Genomic DNA, 17258 nt, shown 5'->3' with positions numbered 1-17258 from the left:
GGTCGCCCACGTGGCCGGCGTGTACCCTCAGAGTGTTGGCTGCAGCCTCAGTTTCCCCGTCTGGATCCTCTCCGGGGGGCTGTGGCACAGGGGGCCGCTGGGGCGGGGGTGACAGCTGAAAGAGGACACAGAGTCCACACACCTGCCGGACACGGCCTGGACAGCGGCCCCTGCCCCCGTGGGCTTTGAACAAATGAGATGTAAGTCACATACCTTAAAACTCACCTTTTTGAAGTGTACGTTCAGCGGGTGATTGCACGTTCACGAGGGTGTGCAACCAGCACCGCTATCTAATTCCAGAACATTCTCAACCCCACACCCATTAGTCACTTCCCATGCCCCCCTCTGCCAGAACCTTCCAGCGGCTTCCAGCCCACTCCGGGCCTGCCACTCTCCTGCCCACCCCCGGGTCCCCCATCCCTCTGTCCTCGGGCCTTTGATACCCGACTCCCCCCAGACCCTCTCCTCCCGTGTCCCCGTCTGGCTGAGGACCCCATGCGGCTCCTCGCTCTCCTCCCCGCCTCCAGCAGGCGCAGCCTGTCTGTCCCCACTTCAGTCTCTCCCAAATCCGCCCACTGCTCCCCTCCCCTGGGCGGCCCCATTGCCAGCCTCTGCCTGATCCCCGACTCCCGCCTCATCCCCACGCTGTCCTCCCCACGGCAGCCAGAGGGCGCCCGTGAGCACCGCGTCAGGGCCTGTCCCTCCTCTGCCTACAATCCTCCATGGCTCCCACCTTCCTCCGAGTCCCACAGTGGGGCAGGTCCTCGTCCAGGATCGCAGACCTGGCCACCTGCTGCCCGGCCCACCCACAGATGGGTTCCGGGTGTGGCTGTGCTGGAGTCTCGCTGGGCTCCGTGGAAGGGGAGGAAGACTCCTCTTTGCGCACAATCCTCGGCTCCCCCACTCTGGAATCTCCACCTGGCCCGGCCCCCCGACCTCTGCGAAATGGGTCTCGCGGGGCTAGAATCGAGGTTCCTTCCGGAAGCTGCAGGAGAGAGCCGGGGTCCTGGCCTTTCCCAGCCCCTGGAGGCTCCTGCCTTCCTGGGCTTGTGGCCCCTCCGCCGTCTCCAGAGCCGGCCGCACAGCCTCTTCCGGGCGCTTTCCAACTCCGCTGCTTCCAATCTGCTTGGATTCCGGCCCTCTCTGAAGGATCCTGTGGTGACGACCCCGGGCTCCCCGATAACCCGGGATCGTCCCCTCACATCAGGGTCCCTGCCTGCCTCCCGCCTGCAGAGTCCCTTTGCCATGTGGGGTGCTGTGTTCACAGGCCCCAGGTATTGGGGGACACCGGTGAACGCCTGGTCCCCAGAAGCAGCCCCTTCCCCAGGTCTCAGTGGGGCGGCCCGAGGCCTTGGGGAGAGGGGCTGAGGCGGGAGATGGAGTCATCTGCTCCCCTCCCCGCGAGCTGTCCCCGTCAGGTCACTCCTGTCTCAGGTGCCACCCAGGTCGCCTCATGGTGCCCATTCGGCCCGAGCAGTCCCTGTTCCCGCCCCTGGAGTGAGGGCTCGGGGCTGCCACCCCCACTGGGGGAGCCCGAGGGGCCCGGGGGCTGTGCCAGCAGGAACACGGGGGCAGAGCCAGATCCCGCATCCTCCACTACCCACAGACCTCTCCCCGTGCCAGCCCTCTGCTCCGTGTGCACCCGCGGGGTCCTGGACCCCCATCTCCTCCCCCCCCATCAGCCCACTCCTCTGTAACCGAAGCCTCTCCCGGCCCTCGCCCCCCACTCCTGCCCACTCTGCCATTTGCCATCCAGGCCCGGGTGTCTTTGGGGTAGAAGGGGGTGGGTTGGGGTTGGGGGTGTCCCTGCACCTTCCTTCCCTCCCCAGGGGGCCTGAGCCCCGGGATGGGCCCGGTGGGGGTGACCCGTGTCCACACCTGCCACGCGCTCGGCCGTCCCCTGCCAGCCTGTCCTCCCTCGAGGCCCGGAGCCTCCTGCCAGCAGGGGCCGGGGGCCATGGCGTCGGGCCCGCCTCACCTCCTTCCCGTCGGGGCCGCCAGCTGCCCCCGCGTGGCCTTGGTCGGGGGGTTGCTCTTGCCCCCACCCTCGGCGCCCCCGTCGCCTCCCTGGTCGTGTGTGGGAGGGCGGGCGGGGTGAGGTGGCCGTCCCCGGTCACGTCTGGGGCTCCCGGACGCCACGTCTGGCTCGGCCTGGGTCCTGTGTGAAGTCTCTCTCTCCTCCGTAGGTGTGGCTCAGAAGAAGACGGCCCTGACCGAGGTGAGTTTCCGGGGAGTCTCTGGGGTGGCGGATGAGGGGCTTGGGGGGCCCCTTCCCCAACCCATCTCCTCCTGGCCTGGCTGGGGGCTGTGGAGGGGACAGTGTCTGTGGCCAGTGGACACTCGTGCCCGGCCCGGGGCCTCAGGCCTCAGGGTGGTGTCTGCCCTGCACCCCTAACTGTGGGGGCGTTGGGGAGGGTCTGCACCCACAGATGTACCTGCCCGGGGGCCGTGCCGGGGAGGAGGTCACAGAGCAGGCGGGACTCCCTGGGGCGCAGCAGCGCGGTGGGGCCCGCGTGGGGGGCGCGTCACCCCCAGACGGCTGCTCCTGCGCCCGTACCCCACGGCGTCTCGCAGCCACGGTCTCTGGGATGTGGGTGCTGACGCCCAGGGAGGCCGGGGGTCTCCAGGGGCGGGGGTCCTGGGAGGCTCCCGGAGGGAGCGGAACTCAGGGAGGATGTCCAGAAACCGCCGGTGGCCTTGGGTTCCTCACGTGCCCCTTGCGGTGTCCAGAAGGGAGTAAAGAAGACCCCGGAAGGACCCCAGTGCCCACCCACCGGGGAGGATGTCCTGCCAGGCGGAATAATGAAGTTTTCAAGGAAGAAACTGGTGCTCGGTGAAAGGAGCCAAGCCCCGAAAAAGAAACAGCGCATGATGTCACCTCCAAGAACTATCTAGAAATAGCAAAGGCACAGAGCTGGAAAGGAGATGAGCAGTTCCCAGCGAAGAGAAAGAGGGTGGATACGGAGGGAAGAAAATAAAAGAGACCCCATCACCCGGAAAGAGCTGTCACCATTGTTCTTGTAGAGAACGTCCTTCCAGAACTCACTCTCGGATCGACAAATTGAGACAGAATTCACAGACCTTGTACTCACCCTCGCGAAGCGGGTTTTAGTACATTCACAGATGTGCACAAACAGCTTATCACCCCAGAAAGAAACCCCGTGCCCAGAATGAGACACCCTTCTCCCTCCCCCAGCCCCTGGCAACAGCAAATCTACTTCTCACTGGATTTGCGTGTTCTGGACATTTCGTATCAGTGAAACCATACGATATCTGTCCTTTTGTGTCTGGCTTCTTTCACTCAGCATGGTGCCTTCGGGGTTCACCCTTGTTGCATCTTGGACCAGTGCTTCACTACTTTTTAAGGCCAAAAATGATTCCGTTGTCTGGACGGGTCATTTTGTCCATCTGTCATCTGTCAACGGGCCCTTGGGCTGTTTCCCCCCTTTGGCGACTGCAAATCCTGCTAAGAACTTTCCTGTCCGAGTCATTGTGGACGTGTCCTCAGCTCTCCTGGGCAGAGGCCTACGGGGAGCACCAGCTGTCGGTGTGGGCCCAGAGGCGGGCAGGGGACCCTGGGATCTGAGGGTCTGCGGTGAGCCCCGAGGCCAGAGGGTTCCGGAACACTGTACTGGGCCCTTGCTGCGGCTCCCCTTGTTTTCCTGCCCAGCACGTCCCCGTGCACCAGCCCCGGATTGGGCTCTGCGGCCGAGAACGACAGGCAGAAGCAAACCAACAGATGCCACCCGTGTCCCCGGCCAAGTGCGGAAGGAGCGTCCAGCCGGGCTGGGGTGGTAGGGGCCGGCGTGGGATTTTCAGGCCTGCCCCGGGAAGGGACTCGAGGGGCAGAGATCCAGATAGGAGAGTGAGGGGTTTGGGGAGAGCCCGTGCAAAGGCCCCGAAATGGTGGGAAACTCTGGGCAGGCCGGCATGGCGGGAATGGGACAGCCGAGCGAGACCCTGGCCACCGGGGCCCTGGGGTCAGGCCGGGGCCTGTGCTCTGGAGAAGTGGGCAGAGGAGGGACGGGCCCTGCTCAGTGTCACAGGCGCCCTCTGGCTGCTGCGGGGAGGACAGACAGGGCAGGAGCTGGGGGGAGAGGGCAAAATGTGGACAGGTTCTGGAAATATCTGGAAGGCAGAGCTGCCAGGATTTCCGGGGAGTGGATGTGGGACGGGAGAGGGGAGTCAAGGGAGCAACAGCTTCACCCACCATGTCGGGGCCTGCCGTCCGAGCCCAGCGTGGGGATGGCCTGGGCTGGCAGGGGCCAGGGGAGCGGGTGGGCAGGCCCCGCATGCGAGGGCAATAGGGAGCCAGCGAGGGCTGTGGAGCAGGGAGGGTGGGAGGGGTTCCCTGGGAAGACTGCGCCCCCTGGTGGCCAGTGTGGGGAACACGCTGCAACAGGCTGTGCTTAGAGATGGGGGGACAAGGGGTGCAGGGAATGGACTCGGGTTCCTGGACCCAGTGGCCGCTTGTGGGGGATGGCGGTACAGTTCAGGCTGGTGGAACATTCTAGGCTGGAGGCGAGAAGGGCTGGGTAGGCCCCAGAGGTGCCCCCAGCCCCGCCTGCCCGGCTGCCCCAGCCCTGTCCTCCTGGGCTGCCACCCTGGACCCCTTCCCACCCCGTCCTCCCTGAGCACAGAGGGGTCGGTGGGTCACACCCAACGTGGCCGCAGTGGCGTGGGCGCCCGGCTCAGCTGCCTGGGCACAGCTGCCAGGTCAGTCGTCCTAGGGCAGGGCCCCCATGCGGGGCCACCGTGCCCCCAGGGGACGCTTGGAGGCATCTGGTGACATCTGTGGTTGTCACAACAGTGTGTGTTGGGTGGCAGGGAAGGCTGCTCCACACCCTCCAGTGCCCAGGATGCCCCACCCCAGAGAACGACCTGGGCCCTGGGTGTCCATGGGGCTGAGGGAGGGGACGTCCGAGATAAAGGCGGCATGTGGCCCGCTGCACACACATGGCGGATGGGCCGGGCCATCGGGTTCTCCTGCCTTTTTTGAGAAGCCGGGAGCTCCCAGCTCTTCCAGATTATAAATGTTGGACGAGGCACCAGCCAACAGCCCCCCAGGCTCCAGGGTCCCGACCCCCTGCTTCAGCCCTGGAGTCTGCTCTCCGGCCCCCCTGCCCTGCACACCCCATCTTGGCCCAGCCCAGGGTGCCCTGGGGCTTGGTGACTAAGCCCTTTTGTCATCTGGATTTCCAGAACATTCTGGCTGCAGCAGTCATGCCTCCTTGCAGATTTTAATACTTCCTGTTTCCTGTTTCCCAGGCGCCGTCGATGACTGGACAGCCGGGTGCTGGCCACGGGAAGAAGTTGGGTCATCGAGGCGTGGATGCGTCTGGCGAAACCACCTACAAGAAGGTTCTTCACCTGTTCTTAGCCTAGCATTGCTGGGGTGGGGCGGCGGGCAGGGCAGATGGGGCTCTAGCGGTGTCATAGGAGCCCGTCTGCTCTCTGAAGCATCTCTCCTCTGCACACAGACACAGAGTCCATTCACAGTCGGGCGCCCACAGCCACCCCTGGCTGGACGCAAAGGGTCTCTGTGCAGCAGCAGGGCGGGAAGGGGGGTTCCCTGCTGCATCCATGTCACCCCGGGCTGCGAACAAGGCTCTCCACAGCTCGGCCTGGCTCTGGGGTCACGTGTGACCTCGGGCAAGCTCTGGCTTCTCTGAGCCCTGCTGCCTGCATGAAAGAGAGAGGAAATGATGGCTCCCCTCGGAAGGTTCTCACGCCAGCCTGGCTGAGGGTCCAAGAAGCTGTGCACACCGCCACCATCATCCCTGCCCCTGCCTCCATCGCTTTATTTTAACACAATGTCTTTATTGAGATAGAATTCTCATATCGTACAATTTACCCTTTTAAAGGGTGCAACTCTGTGGTTTTTAGTATCTTCACAGAGTCGTGCAACTGTCACCAGTGTCAAATTCCAGAACATTTTCATCACCCCCCACAGAAGCCCCTTGCCCACCACCCACTGACCCTGCAGCCCCTGGCACCCACCAGCCTCCTTGCGGTGTCTCTAGCTTTGCCTGCTCCAGACGTTTTCTATAAACGAGATCACATAACACGAGGCCGTTCGCGTCCGGCGTCTCACTGAGCATCGTGTCTTCACGATGCGCCCGCACGTCATTACTTTTTATGGCCGAATGATAATCCGTGGTTTGTGCGGACCACATTTTGTTTGTCCGTTCATCCGTCTATGGGCATTCGGGTTCTTTCCACTCTGGCAGTTACGGATAGTACTTCCATGCTTGCCCACGCTTGGCGATTGTCTGTCTTTGCTGTTCTGGCCACCCGAGTGGGGACAGAGCGAGGTCCCCCTGTGGTTTTCCTCTGCGTTTCCCTGATGGCTGACGACGGTGAGCGTCGTCTCGCTTGCCTGTTGGCCTTGGCGTCTCTTCCTTGGAGACACATCTGTTTGCCTGGTGTTGACTCGACACGCGGTGGCCCTCGGTGGGGCCGGTGCTGCTGCCTCCACCCCTTCTACAGGCGAGAGAGCCGAGGCACAGAGAGGCCGCTTCGCCCACCCCGAGTGCCCGCATGATCTGTGCGGAAGGTGCCGGAAGGAGCCCAGGGCACAGATGGGAGAGGGTGGTGGGCACCGCTCTGTAAATTCCGCCTCCCCCTAAACAAAATCCCGGCCATGGAGCAGGACCCTGCTGAGCTGTGGGGACACAGGGGTGGGTCTGAGGTGCTGGAGCCTTCCTGCCCTCCATGGAATTCAGGCCTTGGGGCCACCTGGGGTCGTATCCCTATCACAGGCAGGGCTGCGTCTTCCCTTTCCCTGGCTGGTTTCCTTCTCTCCTCCGCAGCGGCAGAATGGGAGACAGTTCCGGAAGGTTCTGGGGAGGGTGGGCTGCACCCCTGAGCCAGTGCCGGCACGGGGTCCCCAGGCCTCAGGGGGAGCCGGGGTTGAGCTGCAGGCCGGGCACCTGCCCCTGCCCTCCCGACAGCCCCCGTCCCGAGGGGGCTTCTCCTTACAGCTCTCGCCTGGGGGTGGCGGGGGTGGGCAGGAACCAGCCGCAGGGGTCCTGATGGCCTGGCTTTCCCCACAGACCACCTCCTCCACCCTGAAGGGGGCCATCCAGCTGGGCATCGGCTACACCGTGGGCAACCTGAGCTCCAAGCCAGAGCGCGACGTGCTCATGCAGGACTTCTACGTGGTGGAAAGCATCTTCTTCCCCAGGTAGGGCCCTGGGCTGCCTCTGATAGGAGACACCCTCTCCCATCTTCACAACTCCCTTCTCTCTGAAAGCGCACCGGCCCTCTCCCAGCATCTCCCTGGCCTTTGCTCCGATCCTGTGTTAGTCAGGAGATGAGTTTTCCGCTGAATCAGAGAGACTCAGTACAATAGTGGTTTCAACAAGAGGAAAGTTCGGTTTTCCTCTCACGTAACTCAGGCAACCCAGGGCCAATCAGGTGGCTGCAGTGTTGGGGCCCTGGCTTCCTGCTGTCTCCTTGCTCTGCCAGCCTCAGGATGCAGCCTCTCTAAGCAGTGGGCCCAGAAGGGCTGCCCAAGCTCCAGCCATCACATCTGCATTCCAACAGCATCAGAGAGGAGGAGGGGGGCACATGCCTCTTCCCTTACAAACAGGAAACGGCACTTCCAAGCTTACTTCTGCTCCACTCACAGCCCATTTGCCGGAACGCAGTCACGTGACCACACCTGGCTGCAAGGGAGGCTGGGAAACGGTTGTGTTCTGGGCAGCTGTGTGTCCAGCCAACATTTTGAGCTCCTGTTGCTAGTGGAAGAAGGGGAGAGCGGTTCTTGGGACAGCCTGAGACTGGCCACAGCCGCTTCGTCCCATCAGGAGTCCCACATGGGTTGTGGGACATGGGGCATTTTGAGGCCTTGGTGCTTTTCAGCTAGGAGCTCTGTCCTGGGCCAGGGGATGGTGGACGGGCCACCGGGGGTGGCGGGGAGTGGGGAGAGGCTCTAAAAGGCCACCGTCCGTCAGGGGCTCCTCTCTTCTGTGTCTTCCCCACAGCGAAGGCAGCAACCTCACCCCTGCCCATCACTTCCAGGACTTCAGGTTCAAGACCTACGCACCCGTCGCCTTCCGCTACTTCCGGGAGCTCTTTGGGATCCGACCGGATGATTACTTGGTGAGTGTATCAGTCACCTAGTGCTGCGTAACGAAGTACTAAAAACCTGGTGATGTAAAACGAGGCACATTTATCATCTCACGGTTTCTGCGGGGCGGACGCTTGGGTGCAGCTGAGCTAGGTTCTTTGCCGAAGGTCCCATGAGACTGCGGCCCCCGTGTCGGCCTGGGCTGGGGTCTCGCCTGAGACACAGCTGGGGAAGTCACAGCTTCTGAGCTCACATCACCATTGGCAGGACCCGGTTCCTGGCTGGCTGGGGGCTGGAGGCCTCTGCTCTTGTCACCCAGACCTCTCCATGTGGCCACTTGCTAACAAAACAGACATGACGGTGACTGACCCCTCACTTCTGCCGCGTCTGCTGGTTGGAAGCAGGTGGCAAGGCCCACCCATGCTCAAGGGCAGGGGCACCGACACCAGGAACTGGGCATCACGGGGGGTTTTCCGGTTTGCTCACGCTGCTATTATGCAAAATACCAAAGATGGATTGGCCTTTATCCAGGGGGTTTATTTGGTTACACAGTTACAGTCTTTTAAGGCCATAAAGCGTCCAAGGTAACGCGTCAGCAATCGGATGCCTTCACTGGAGGATGGCCAGTGGTGTCCGGAAAAGCTCTGTTAGCTGGAAAGGCACGTGGCTGGTGTCTTCTTGCTGCCAGGTTGCATTTCTAAATGGCATTCTCCAAAATGTCAGCTTCCAACAGCCGTCTCCAAAATGTCTCTCGGCTGCAGCAGCGAGCTCCTTCTGTCTGAGCTTTTATAGGGCTCCAGTATTTAAATCGACCCACGCTGAATGGGCGGGGCCACATCTCCATGGAAATTATCTAATCAGAGTTATCACCCACAGTTGGGTGGGTCACATCTCTACGGAAACAACCTAATCTGAAGATTCCAACCTCATCAACACTAAGACGTCTGCCCCCACAAGACTGCATTAAAGAACATGGCTTTTTCTGGGGGACATAATATACCCAGACTGGCACAGGGGTGAGCCTGAAGTCGTGTCCCCCACTTCCAGCTATGGCATTTGGTTCTCAAATCAGAGAACCCGAAATCCAGTCTGTGCCCTGTGACATCACCAGCCACCGCCAGCACAGCTGATGGCCGCAGCAAGAAGCTGTCCCCTGCATCGTTGCCCGAGTGCCTTGGTTATATTCTTTGCTTCTGAAAAGCTTGGGAGATGCTTTTCCAAATCTGCCCACCTGCTGTTTCCTAACTTTGTGTCAGGGAAAACAACATACGTACGAGAATGCCTGCGTGAGCCCCTGATATGTGCCGTCCTTGAGGGGCGGGAGCCTGTCGGCTCACCGACTCTCTCTCATGGTGCCTTGTTTCCTTGTGCGTTTTGTGGGCTCTGATTGTGAGCTCGGGTGCAGGTCGTCTTGATCTCCGGGGAATCTGAGCCCTGAGACCGTGTTGTTGCACAGACACCAGTATTAGCACAGCTGGGGACATGTCTGACCCCGGGGGGCTCCAGCCTGGGGTTCACGGGGGGAGCGTGAGCCCACGAATGTGCCCACAGGGCAGTTGCACCTGCCCCAAGGTAATTGGGGTGCGGGGTGGAGGGCAGGAGGGCCAGTGTGAGCTCTGCGTCCCTGGGCACACAGAGTCTCCTAGCTGCAGAAAGGAAACCAGCTCATCCCTGCAGCCATCAGCAGCTTGTGCAGCCTCACGGGAAGAGGGGAGCCCACACCCCGACTTGTTCTTACAGGCTCAGCTGCCCGGGGAGACAGAGCTGGGGTCCGTCCTTCCATCTCTCTTTTCTAGTCACTCCTTCTGCTGTCTCTGTATCGCCCAGGAAACACAAGCTGTGTGGCCTTAAACAAGTCGCTTCTCCTGTCTGTGCCTCGGTTTCCCCCTCTGTCAAGTGGGGGCAGTCACGGCGCGGCTCCTCCTGGAGCTGATGGGAGAAGTAAGGGAGCCCACGGACCTGTTCCCGACTAGGGCTTGGCGTGCAGCAGGCGTCACCTTCTCCCTGGTGAGGACCCTCCCTGTGGCGTGCGGCACAAAGGCGACTCAGACGGCCGAGAGGCCCACCCGCGGCTGGGTCAGGTGTGGCTGGATCCAGGCGCCCGGGGCGTCAGCAGCCCCCACCTCTCGCACTGCCTCCTCTGGGCCTCTCCCTTCGCCGGTGGGGTGGGGGCGGCTCCCCAGGCCGAGGCCCCAGCCGTGGGTCCCTGCTCTCAGCCCCGCTTTGCCCACGTCCCACTCATCTCTGCAGCCACCACCAGGCCTGAGTCCCGCCAGGGCCTGCTCCCCACCCTGCCGTGTGGGAGATGCCTGAGCCTCCCTGATTGCAGAGGTGTCTTCTATCTAAATGCCGAGCCCCCGCCAGATCCCAGGCTTCACGCCGATTCAATGGTGACGGGGGGTCAGGTGCCCCGTTTTAATTACCTCGCTGCTCAAGCAACCACCGTGCAATGGGTTGGCCTAAACTGTGGGAATTTATTAGCGCATGGTTTTGAGACAAAGAGAAATGCCAAATCAAGGCGCCGCCAAGGCCGTGCTTTCTTCCCGAAGCCTGGCTCCACGGTCCTGGGCCCCTCTGTGACACGGCCGGCGCGTGGCCCCTCTCCCCTCGCCTGTCCCTTCCGGGTTCCGTCCACCTGCAGCTTCTCACTTCCTGTGGCTTCTCCCTCTGTCTGAATTTCATTCCACTTACAAAGGGCCCAGTAACAGGATGAAGCCCCGTCCTGGTTGAGCTGGGCCACACCTTAACCGAAGTCACCTCCTCAAGAGGTCCCACTTACGATGGGCTCACGCCCACAGGAACGGGTTAGATTTAAGAACCTGATTTTCCAGCGTCCATAACCGCGAACCACCACGTGCCCCAAGGGAAGGCAACCCCAGGCAGGCCCTGCTCAGGACAGGTGGGCTCGGATTTGGGGAGCCCAGCCTCAGAGAGGGCACCCGGGGTTGGGTGTTGTTTGCAAACATTGGGCCTCGAGCTGCCCACCCTGGGCACCAGCAGAGAAGGGACACCAGGGGGTGTCTGTGTTTTCATGCCCAGAACATCTTTCTCCTTCCAGTCTGGAGACGCTGGGGTTTGTGCCCCATCGAGGGGTGCTGAGACCGTCTCTGTTTTCCCTGATCCAGGTGGTCACATGTCACCTGAGCGTTGTGGCTCTGCCCCCACGGGGTTCTCCCGACCCTGCTGTCTGCAGGAAGGGGTGGAGCGGCTGCCAACCGGGCTGGGGAGGAGGCTGCAGGAGCCTGGCTGTGGGTGTCTCTGTATTTTTATGTGGATATTTGTGGCTCGAGGCTGTGGGAGGAGAAGGGACAGACAGATGGCCAGAGCTGGCAACAGTGGCTATGGCTTGGACACACGCCCCCAGCCCCCAGAGCTGGCCCTGACGCTGCCTTCTTGTGAGTTCTGTCGGTCGGGCCGTGGAACATGCCAGAATCTGACCGCTTCTCACCCCTCACCGAGACCGCCCTAGACCAGGCCCTGCCACTCCCGCCCGGACTCCCAGATCAGGCCCTGCTGCAGCCGGTCCCCATCCCGCAGCCAGAGGGAGCCCCTGGAGGGGACAGAAGATACCCCATGTTATTTCCTGGCTCACACCTTCTCTTGGCGCCTCCTCACTCAGAACGAAGCCGCCTGCTTCCCCCTGGGGCCCCCTGCCCTCCCTCCCCCCGGCAAACACTTCACTTCTACTCACCCAGCATGTGCCCTGGGCCCTCTGTGGCCTCCTGCATCTATACCAACGGCAATCAACCAGATTCAGTGGCGGTGGTGGGAGAAACAGAGAACATCAGCCAAATGGCCTTGCCCACATTTGGCTCATTAACCAAAAATGCCCAGCCCCTGCAGGCCCTGCTTTTCGCTCATTTGTTTAGCAAGCGTTTATTGAGTGTCTGCTGTGTACTGGGCCCTGTGATCACCGCTGGGGACCCCACAGTGAACAAGTCACCTAAAAACCCCTCCCTCCATGAAACTCACTGTCTGAAGGCAGGGAGTCAGGTGGAGATGGACACTAAACCCACAGGTGAGAAATAAATGTCAGCAGGAGAGAGATGGGGGGGTGTCAGGGCTGGGTGGGGACTGTGCCTCATAGACCCACTTCTTTCTCTCTGTGGTCTGCTGTGCTTGGTACGTGGCTTCCATCTCGAAGGGCACCTCGTGGTGCAGTGTGGCTGCTGGGGTTCCAGCTATCACATCAGCATTCCAGGCAGAAAATAGTTGGGAAAGAGAGAAGGGCAGAAAAGGAGTTGCAACGGGGCCGTCAAATCCACTCAGTTGGGAAAGAATAGTCTCCAATGGTGCTGGGAGAACTGGATGTTCATATGCAAAAGAATGGGGGAAGACCCTTATCTCACACCATATACAAAAATTAACTCAGAATGGATCAAAGACCTAAATATAAGAACCAGGACTATAAAACTTCCAAAAGAAAACGTAGGGAAGCATTTTCAAGATCTCGTGGTAGGCAGTGGTTTCTTGGACTTTACACCCAAAGCACAAGCAACAAAAGGAAAAACAGATAAATGGGACCGCCTCAAAATTAAGAACTGTTGTGCACCAAAGGACTTTGTCAAGAGAGCGAAAAGACAGTCTACACAATGGGAGAAAATATTTGGAAACCACGCATCCGATCAGGGTTTACTATCCAGAATATACAGAGAAATCCTACAAGTCAACAATAGAAAGACAAACAACCCACTTTAAAAATGAACAAAAGACTTGGATAGACATTTCTCCAAAGAGGAAATACAAATGGCTGAAAAGCCCATGAAGATGGTGAGCATCACTGGCTGTTAGGGAAATGCAAATCAAAACCACAATCAGATATCATTTCATACCTACTAGAATGGCCACTATTAAAAAAAAAACAGGAAATTACAAGTTCTGGAGAGGATGTGGAGAAATAGGAAGACTTATTCACTGCTGGTGGGAGTGTAAAGTGGTGCAGCTGCTGTGGAGGAGAGTTTTGGAGGTTTCTCAGGAAGCTAAGTATAGAGTTGCTTTATGACTGGCAATCTCACTACTAGAATATACCTGGAAGAACGGAAAGCAGGGATGTGAACACACGTTTGCACGCTGATGTTCATTGTGACATTAAAAGCCACCCAAACGTCCATCAACCGATGAATAGACAAGCAAAATGTGGTATATACATAGGATGGTGTTCTAGTTTGCTAATGCTGCCGGAAGGCAAAACACCAGAAATGGATTGGCTCTTACAAAGGGGGTTTATTTGGTTACAAAGTTACGGTCTTAAGCCATAAAGTGTCCAAGGTAAGACATCAACAATCAGGTATCTTCACTGGAGGATGGCCAGTGGCATCCGGAAAACCTCTGTTAGTGGGAAGGCATGTGGCGGGTGTCAGCTCCAAGTTCTGGTTTCAAAATGACTTTCTCCCAGGACGTTCCTCTCTAGCTGCAGTTCCTCAGAAATATCACTCTTAGCTGCTCTTGGGGCATTTGTCCTCTCTTAGCTTCTCCGGAGCAAGAGTCTGCTTTCAATGGCCGTCTTCAAACTGTCTCTCATCTGCAGCTCCTCTCTAAGCTGCTGTGCTTTCTTTAAAGTGTCCCTCTTGGCTGTAGCAAGCTTGCTCCTTCTGTCTGAGCTTTTATAGGGCTCCAGTGAACTAATCAAGGCCCACACTGAATGGGCGGGGCCACACCTCCACAGAAATTATCCATCAGAGGTCACACCCTAACTAAAGATGTCACTCACAGTTGGGTGGGTCACATCTCCATGGAAACAACCGAATCCCAGCATCCCACAAGATTGGATTAAAGAATATGGCTTTTTCTGGGGGACATAATATATACAAACCAGCACAGATGGAATATTATTCAGCCATAAAAAAGGAATGAAGTCCTGGTACATGTGACAACATGGGTGAACCTTGAGGACTTCATTTTGAGTGAAATAAGCCAGATACAAAAGGATGAATATTGCATGACCTCACTGATATAAACTAATTATAATTGGCAAAGTTAGAATCGAGAATATAGGTTACCAGGAGATAGGTTGGGGGTAGAGAATAGGGAACTGGTGCTTAATTTGCACTGATTTCATATATAGACTGATGGTAAAGGGTGGAAACAGATGGTGGTGACAGTAGGTCATTATTGTATCAATAGCACCAAACTACAGAGGTGAACGTGGTTAAAAGGGGAAACTTGAGGATTTATATGTTACTAGAATAAAAATTAAAGAATAAAACATAGGCGTGTACAACAGTGAACCCATTGTAGATGAAGGACTATAGTTAATAGTACAAGTGTAAGAGTGTTCTTTAATTACAATAAATGTATGACACCAATGTAGTAATAGGGTGGTACCAGTTTGGATATATTTTGTCCCCCCGAAAATCCATATTTTTTAATGCAGTCTTGTGGGGGCAGACTGATGAGTCTGTTGATTAGGGTGGACACGTTTGATTGAATTATTTCCATGGAGATGTGGATCCCGCTCGTTCAGGTTGGGTCTTGGATTAAATCACTGGAGTCCGGTGAGAGAGCTCACGGAGAGAAGGAGCTCAGAGCAGCCGAGAGGGACATTTTGGAGAGAAGCTAAGAGGTGACACTGCCACTGACACTTGGAGATGCTTGGAGATGTTTGGCGATAGTAGCCTAGAGTTTGCTCTGGAGAAACTAAGAGAAGACCCCAACGCTTAGATGCTCAGGAGCTGAAGCTAAAAGAGACCCAGAGACATTTTGGAGAAAGCCATTTTGAAACCAGGCTACCCACATGCCTTCCCAGCTGACAAAAGTATCATCTTGGTGCCTTAGTCTGGACACTTCTATGGCCTTAGGACTTTAAATTTGTACCCGAATAAATCCCCTTTATAAAAGCCAATCCATTTCTGATATTTTGCATAATGGCAGTGTTAGCAAACCGAAACAGGTGGTATATGGGAAAAAATACATAAACCTAACAAAAACTATGGATGATGGTTAATAATACTATTTTAATCATCTCTTATCAATTGTAACAAATGTACCCACTATTTAAAAAATAGCACAATTATAAGAAAAAGCGCTATCAACAGTTGTAACAAATGTTCTGTACCGTGCAAGGTGGGTGGTGGTGGTGTGGGGTGGGCTGTGGAAATCCTATATTTTATGCAGGATTGGTTTATAAACCCATAACTTCTCTAATAAAAAAAAAATTTAAAAGGAGGTGCACTCAGTAGCTTCTACTTACAACCCAGTGGCCAGAGCTGAGCTCCGTGGCCTCCCCTGGCTGCAAGGAAGGCTGGGAAAAGAGTCCTAGCCAGGTGCACTGGCACCTCCAGTACACTCGGGGGGTCTGTTACTAATGAAGGAGGGGAGACAGCCTGGGGCCTGTGCCCTGCAGAGCCAGCCTGGGGTTCGAGTCCTTGCTATGTGGCCTTGGGTGAGTCCCCGTCCCTCTCTGAGCCTTCATTTGCTCATCTGTAGAATGGAGCTAAACGCCCACCGGTTCCTGGGCCTGTAGCAGCCCAGGGGCCGCCAGCCAGGCATGTGTGCTCTCCAGTATCAGGGACCCCGGTGGGTGGGGGGGGTGACCCGCCTTGCCCGCTCACAGCCCCCACCCCTTTCCAGTACTCCCTGTGCAACGAGCCGCTGATCGAGCTCTCCAACCCTGGCGCCAGTGGTTCCCTCTTCTACGTCACCAGCGACGACGAGTTCATCATCAAGACGGTCATGCACAAGGAGGCGGAGTTCCTGCAGAAGCTGCTGCCCGGCTACTACATGGTGGGTGGCCCTGCCTGGCACCCCAAGGGGGGCAGGGCGGGGGAGGGGCTGGCGGTGCCCACTGGGGGCCTCACTCGCCCACACCCTGGACTTGGCTTCTCTCTGAGTTCAAACCCCTCTTCCCTGCGTTGCACAGAGCAATTCCGCTCGGCCCCAACCCCTTTCCCGAAGCCGGCAGGGACGGACGGCTCCGAGACTGCACCAGTCAGGGGGCCCCCCTTCCCGGGCGGGCCCAAGAGAGAGTATTGGGAGTCACTGGAGACTTGCCCGCCATCAGTCCTTTTCTCTGGTCACGTGGCACCCACATCTGCAGCCACGGCCACGGCGGCCAGCCCCGGTGGCATCGGAGAGCCGGGCAGCCGCCAGCTGCCACCCCAGAAGATCAGCTGCCAGACCCCCCCCCCCCGCATGGTGATTCACACCCATAAAGGGCACGGAGCCCCCTGGGTGGGGGGACAGGCGGGACCCTCAGAGGACACACCAGCCACTATGGATGGAGGGCAACTTCCCCTTCTGCTGAGCCCGTCCGAGAACCACTGCCCACCCCTCGGGCCTGCTCTGCGGTGACTCAGTTTCCCCCTTGGGGCATCCTGCATCTGCTGTGATTGAGGCTGAGGTGGGACTCCTGCCCGGTTCCCCTGGATCAGGGCTTGGCAAACTGTTTCCATCAAGGCCCAGGTCCTACATACGCTCAGCTCTGCAGGCCAGACGGCATCCGTGGCGCAGCTCTGCTCACGGCGGCCAAGCCTGGGCGGCAGCTCACACACACATGGGCGTGCGCTGTTCCGGGAGGGGTGTATTTATGGACACTGACATTTGAATCCCGTCCCGTTTCACATGCCGCAAAAAATTTTCTGATTTGTTTTCCAAACCGTCTTCACGTAAAAACTATTCTCAGCTCGTGGGGCATCTGAAGACAGGAGGTGGGGCTGGATTTGGGGCCCCGGTTTGCTGACACTCAGGCCCTGTCCCCGTCCCTTACTCTCCCCTGTGGTGGCCGGGGCTCCCAGGGGTCCAGTCTGCTGGAAAGACGCCAGAACGCCTCTTGGGAGCTTCCTGGGGCGGGGTGGGGGGGTCTTTATCGAAAGGGCCCAGGTCCCTCCAGAATCCATGGGCAGGGAGCACGCTTGCCTCGTCATCCAACCAGTGTGTGGCCGTGAGCGCCCACCACGTGCTGGGAGCCGGCATTCGAGGAGCTAAAACAAGTACAGAGGTCACGAAACATGTCCACACGTGGCTGATTCCCAACAAGCAGCTCGGAGGACGGAAAATTCTGGATAGAATGTGACCGTCTCCCCCAGAGCTTAGAGTCAAACAGGGAGACCCAGAACCAAACCGGTCGTCGTCAACTGTGTAGAGTCGGGGGAGCTGTGGGAGGGTAGAGGGAGGGGGCCAAGCAGGGGGTCAGAGGTCAGGGGTCAGAGAGGGCTTCCGGAGGCGGTGGCCTCTGGCCAGAGACCCA

General features: G+C 58.4%; 1 protein-coding gene across 3 annotated transcripts in view; it reads left to right on the top strand.

Annotated features, from left to right (window-relative positions):
• Positions 1–17258, top strand: part of PIP5K1C (phosphatidylinositol-4-phosphate 5-kinase type 1 gamma) — a 67243-nt gene that overhangs the window by 30534 nt on the left and 19451 nt on the right. For all 3 annotated transcript variants that reach the window (XM_037823957.1, XM_037823959.1, XM_037823958.1), the window contains exons 2-6: positions 2187–2218; positions 5269–5361; positions 7056–7186; positions 7989–8106; positions 15644–15796. In XM_037823957.1, coding sequence (XP_037679885.1) covers positions 2187–2218; positions 5269–5361; positions 7056–7186; positions 7989–8106; positions 15644–15796 — 527 coding nt within the window. The remainder of the gene's footprint in view (positions 1–2186; positions 2219–5268; positions 5362–7055; positions 7187–7988; positions 8107–15643; positions 15797–17258) is intronic.

The sequence above is a fragment of the Choloepus didactylus genome (genome assembly GCF_015220235.1).
Source record: "Choloepus didactylus isolate mChoDid1 chromosome 25 unlocalized genomic scaffold, mChoDid1.pri SUPER_25_unloc1, whole genome shotgun sequence".
Taxonomy (NCBI): Eukaryota; Metazoa; Chordata; class Mammalia; order Pilosa; family Megalonychidae; genus Choloepus; species Choloepus didactylus.
Note: the sequence above shows the minus strand (reverse complement) of the source record. Positions and strands in the feature narration are given on the sequence as shown.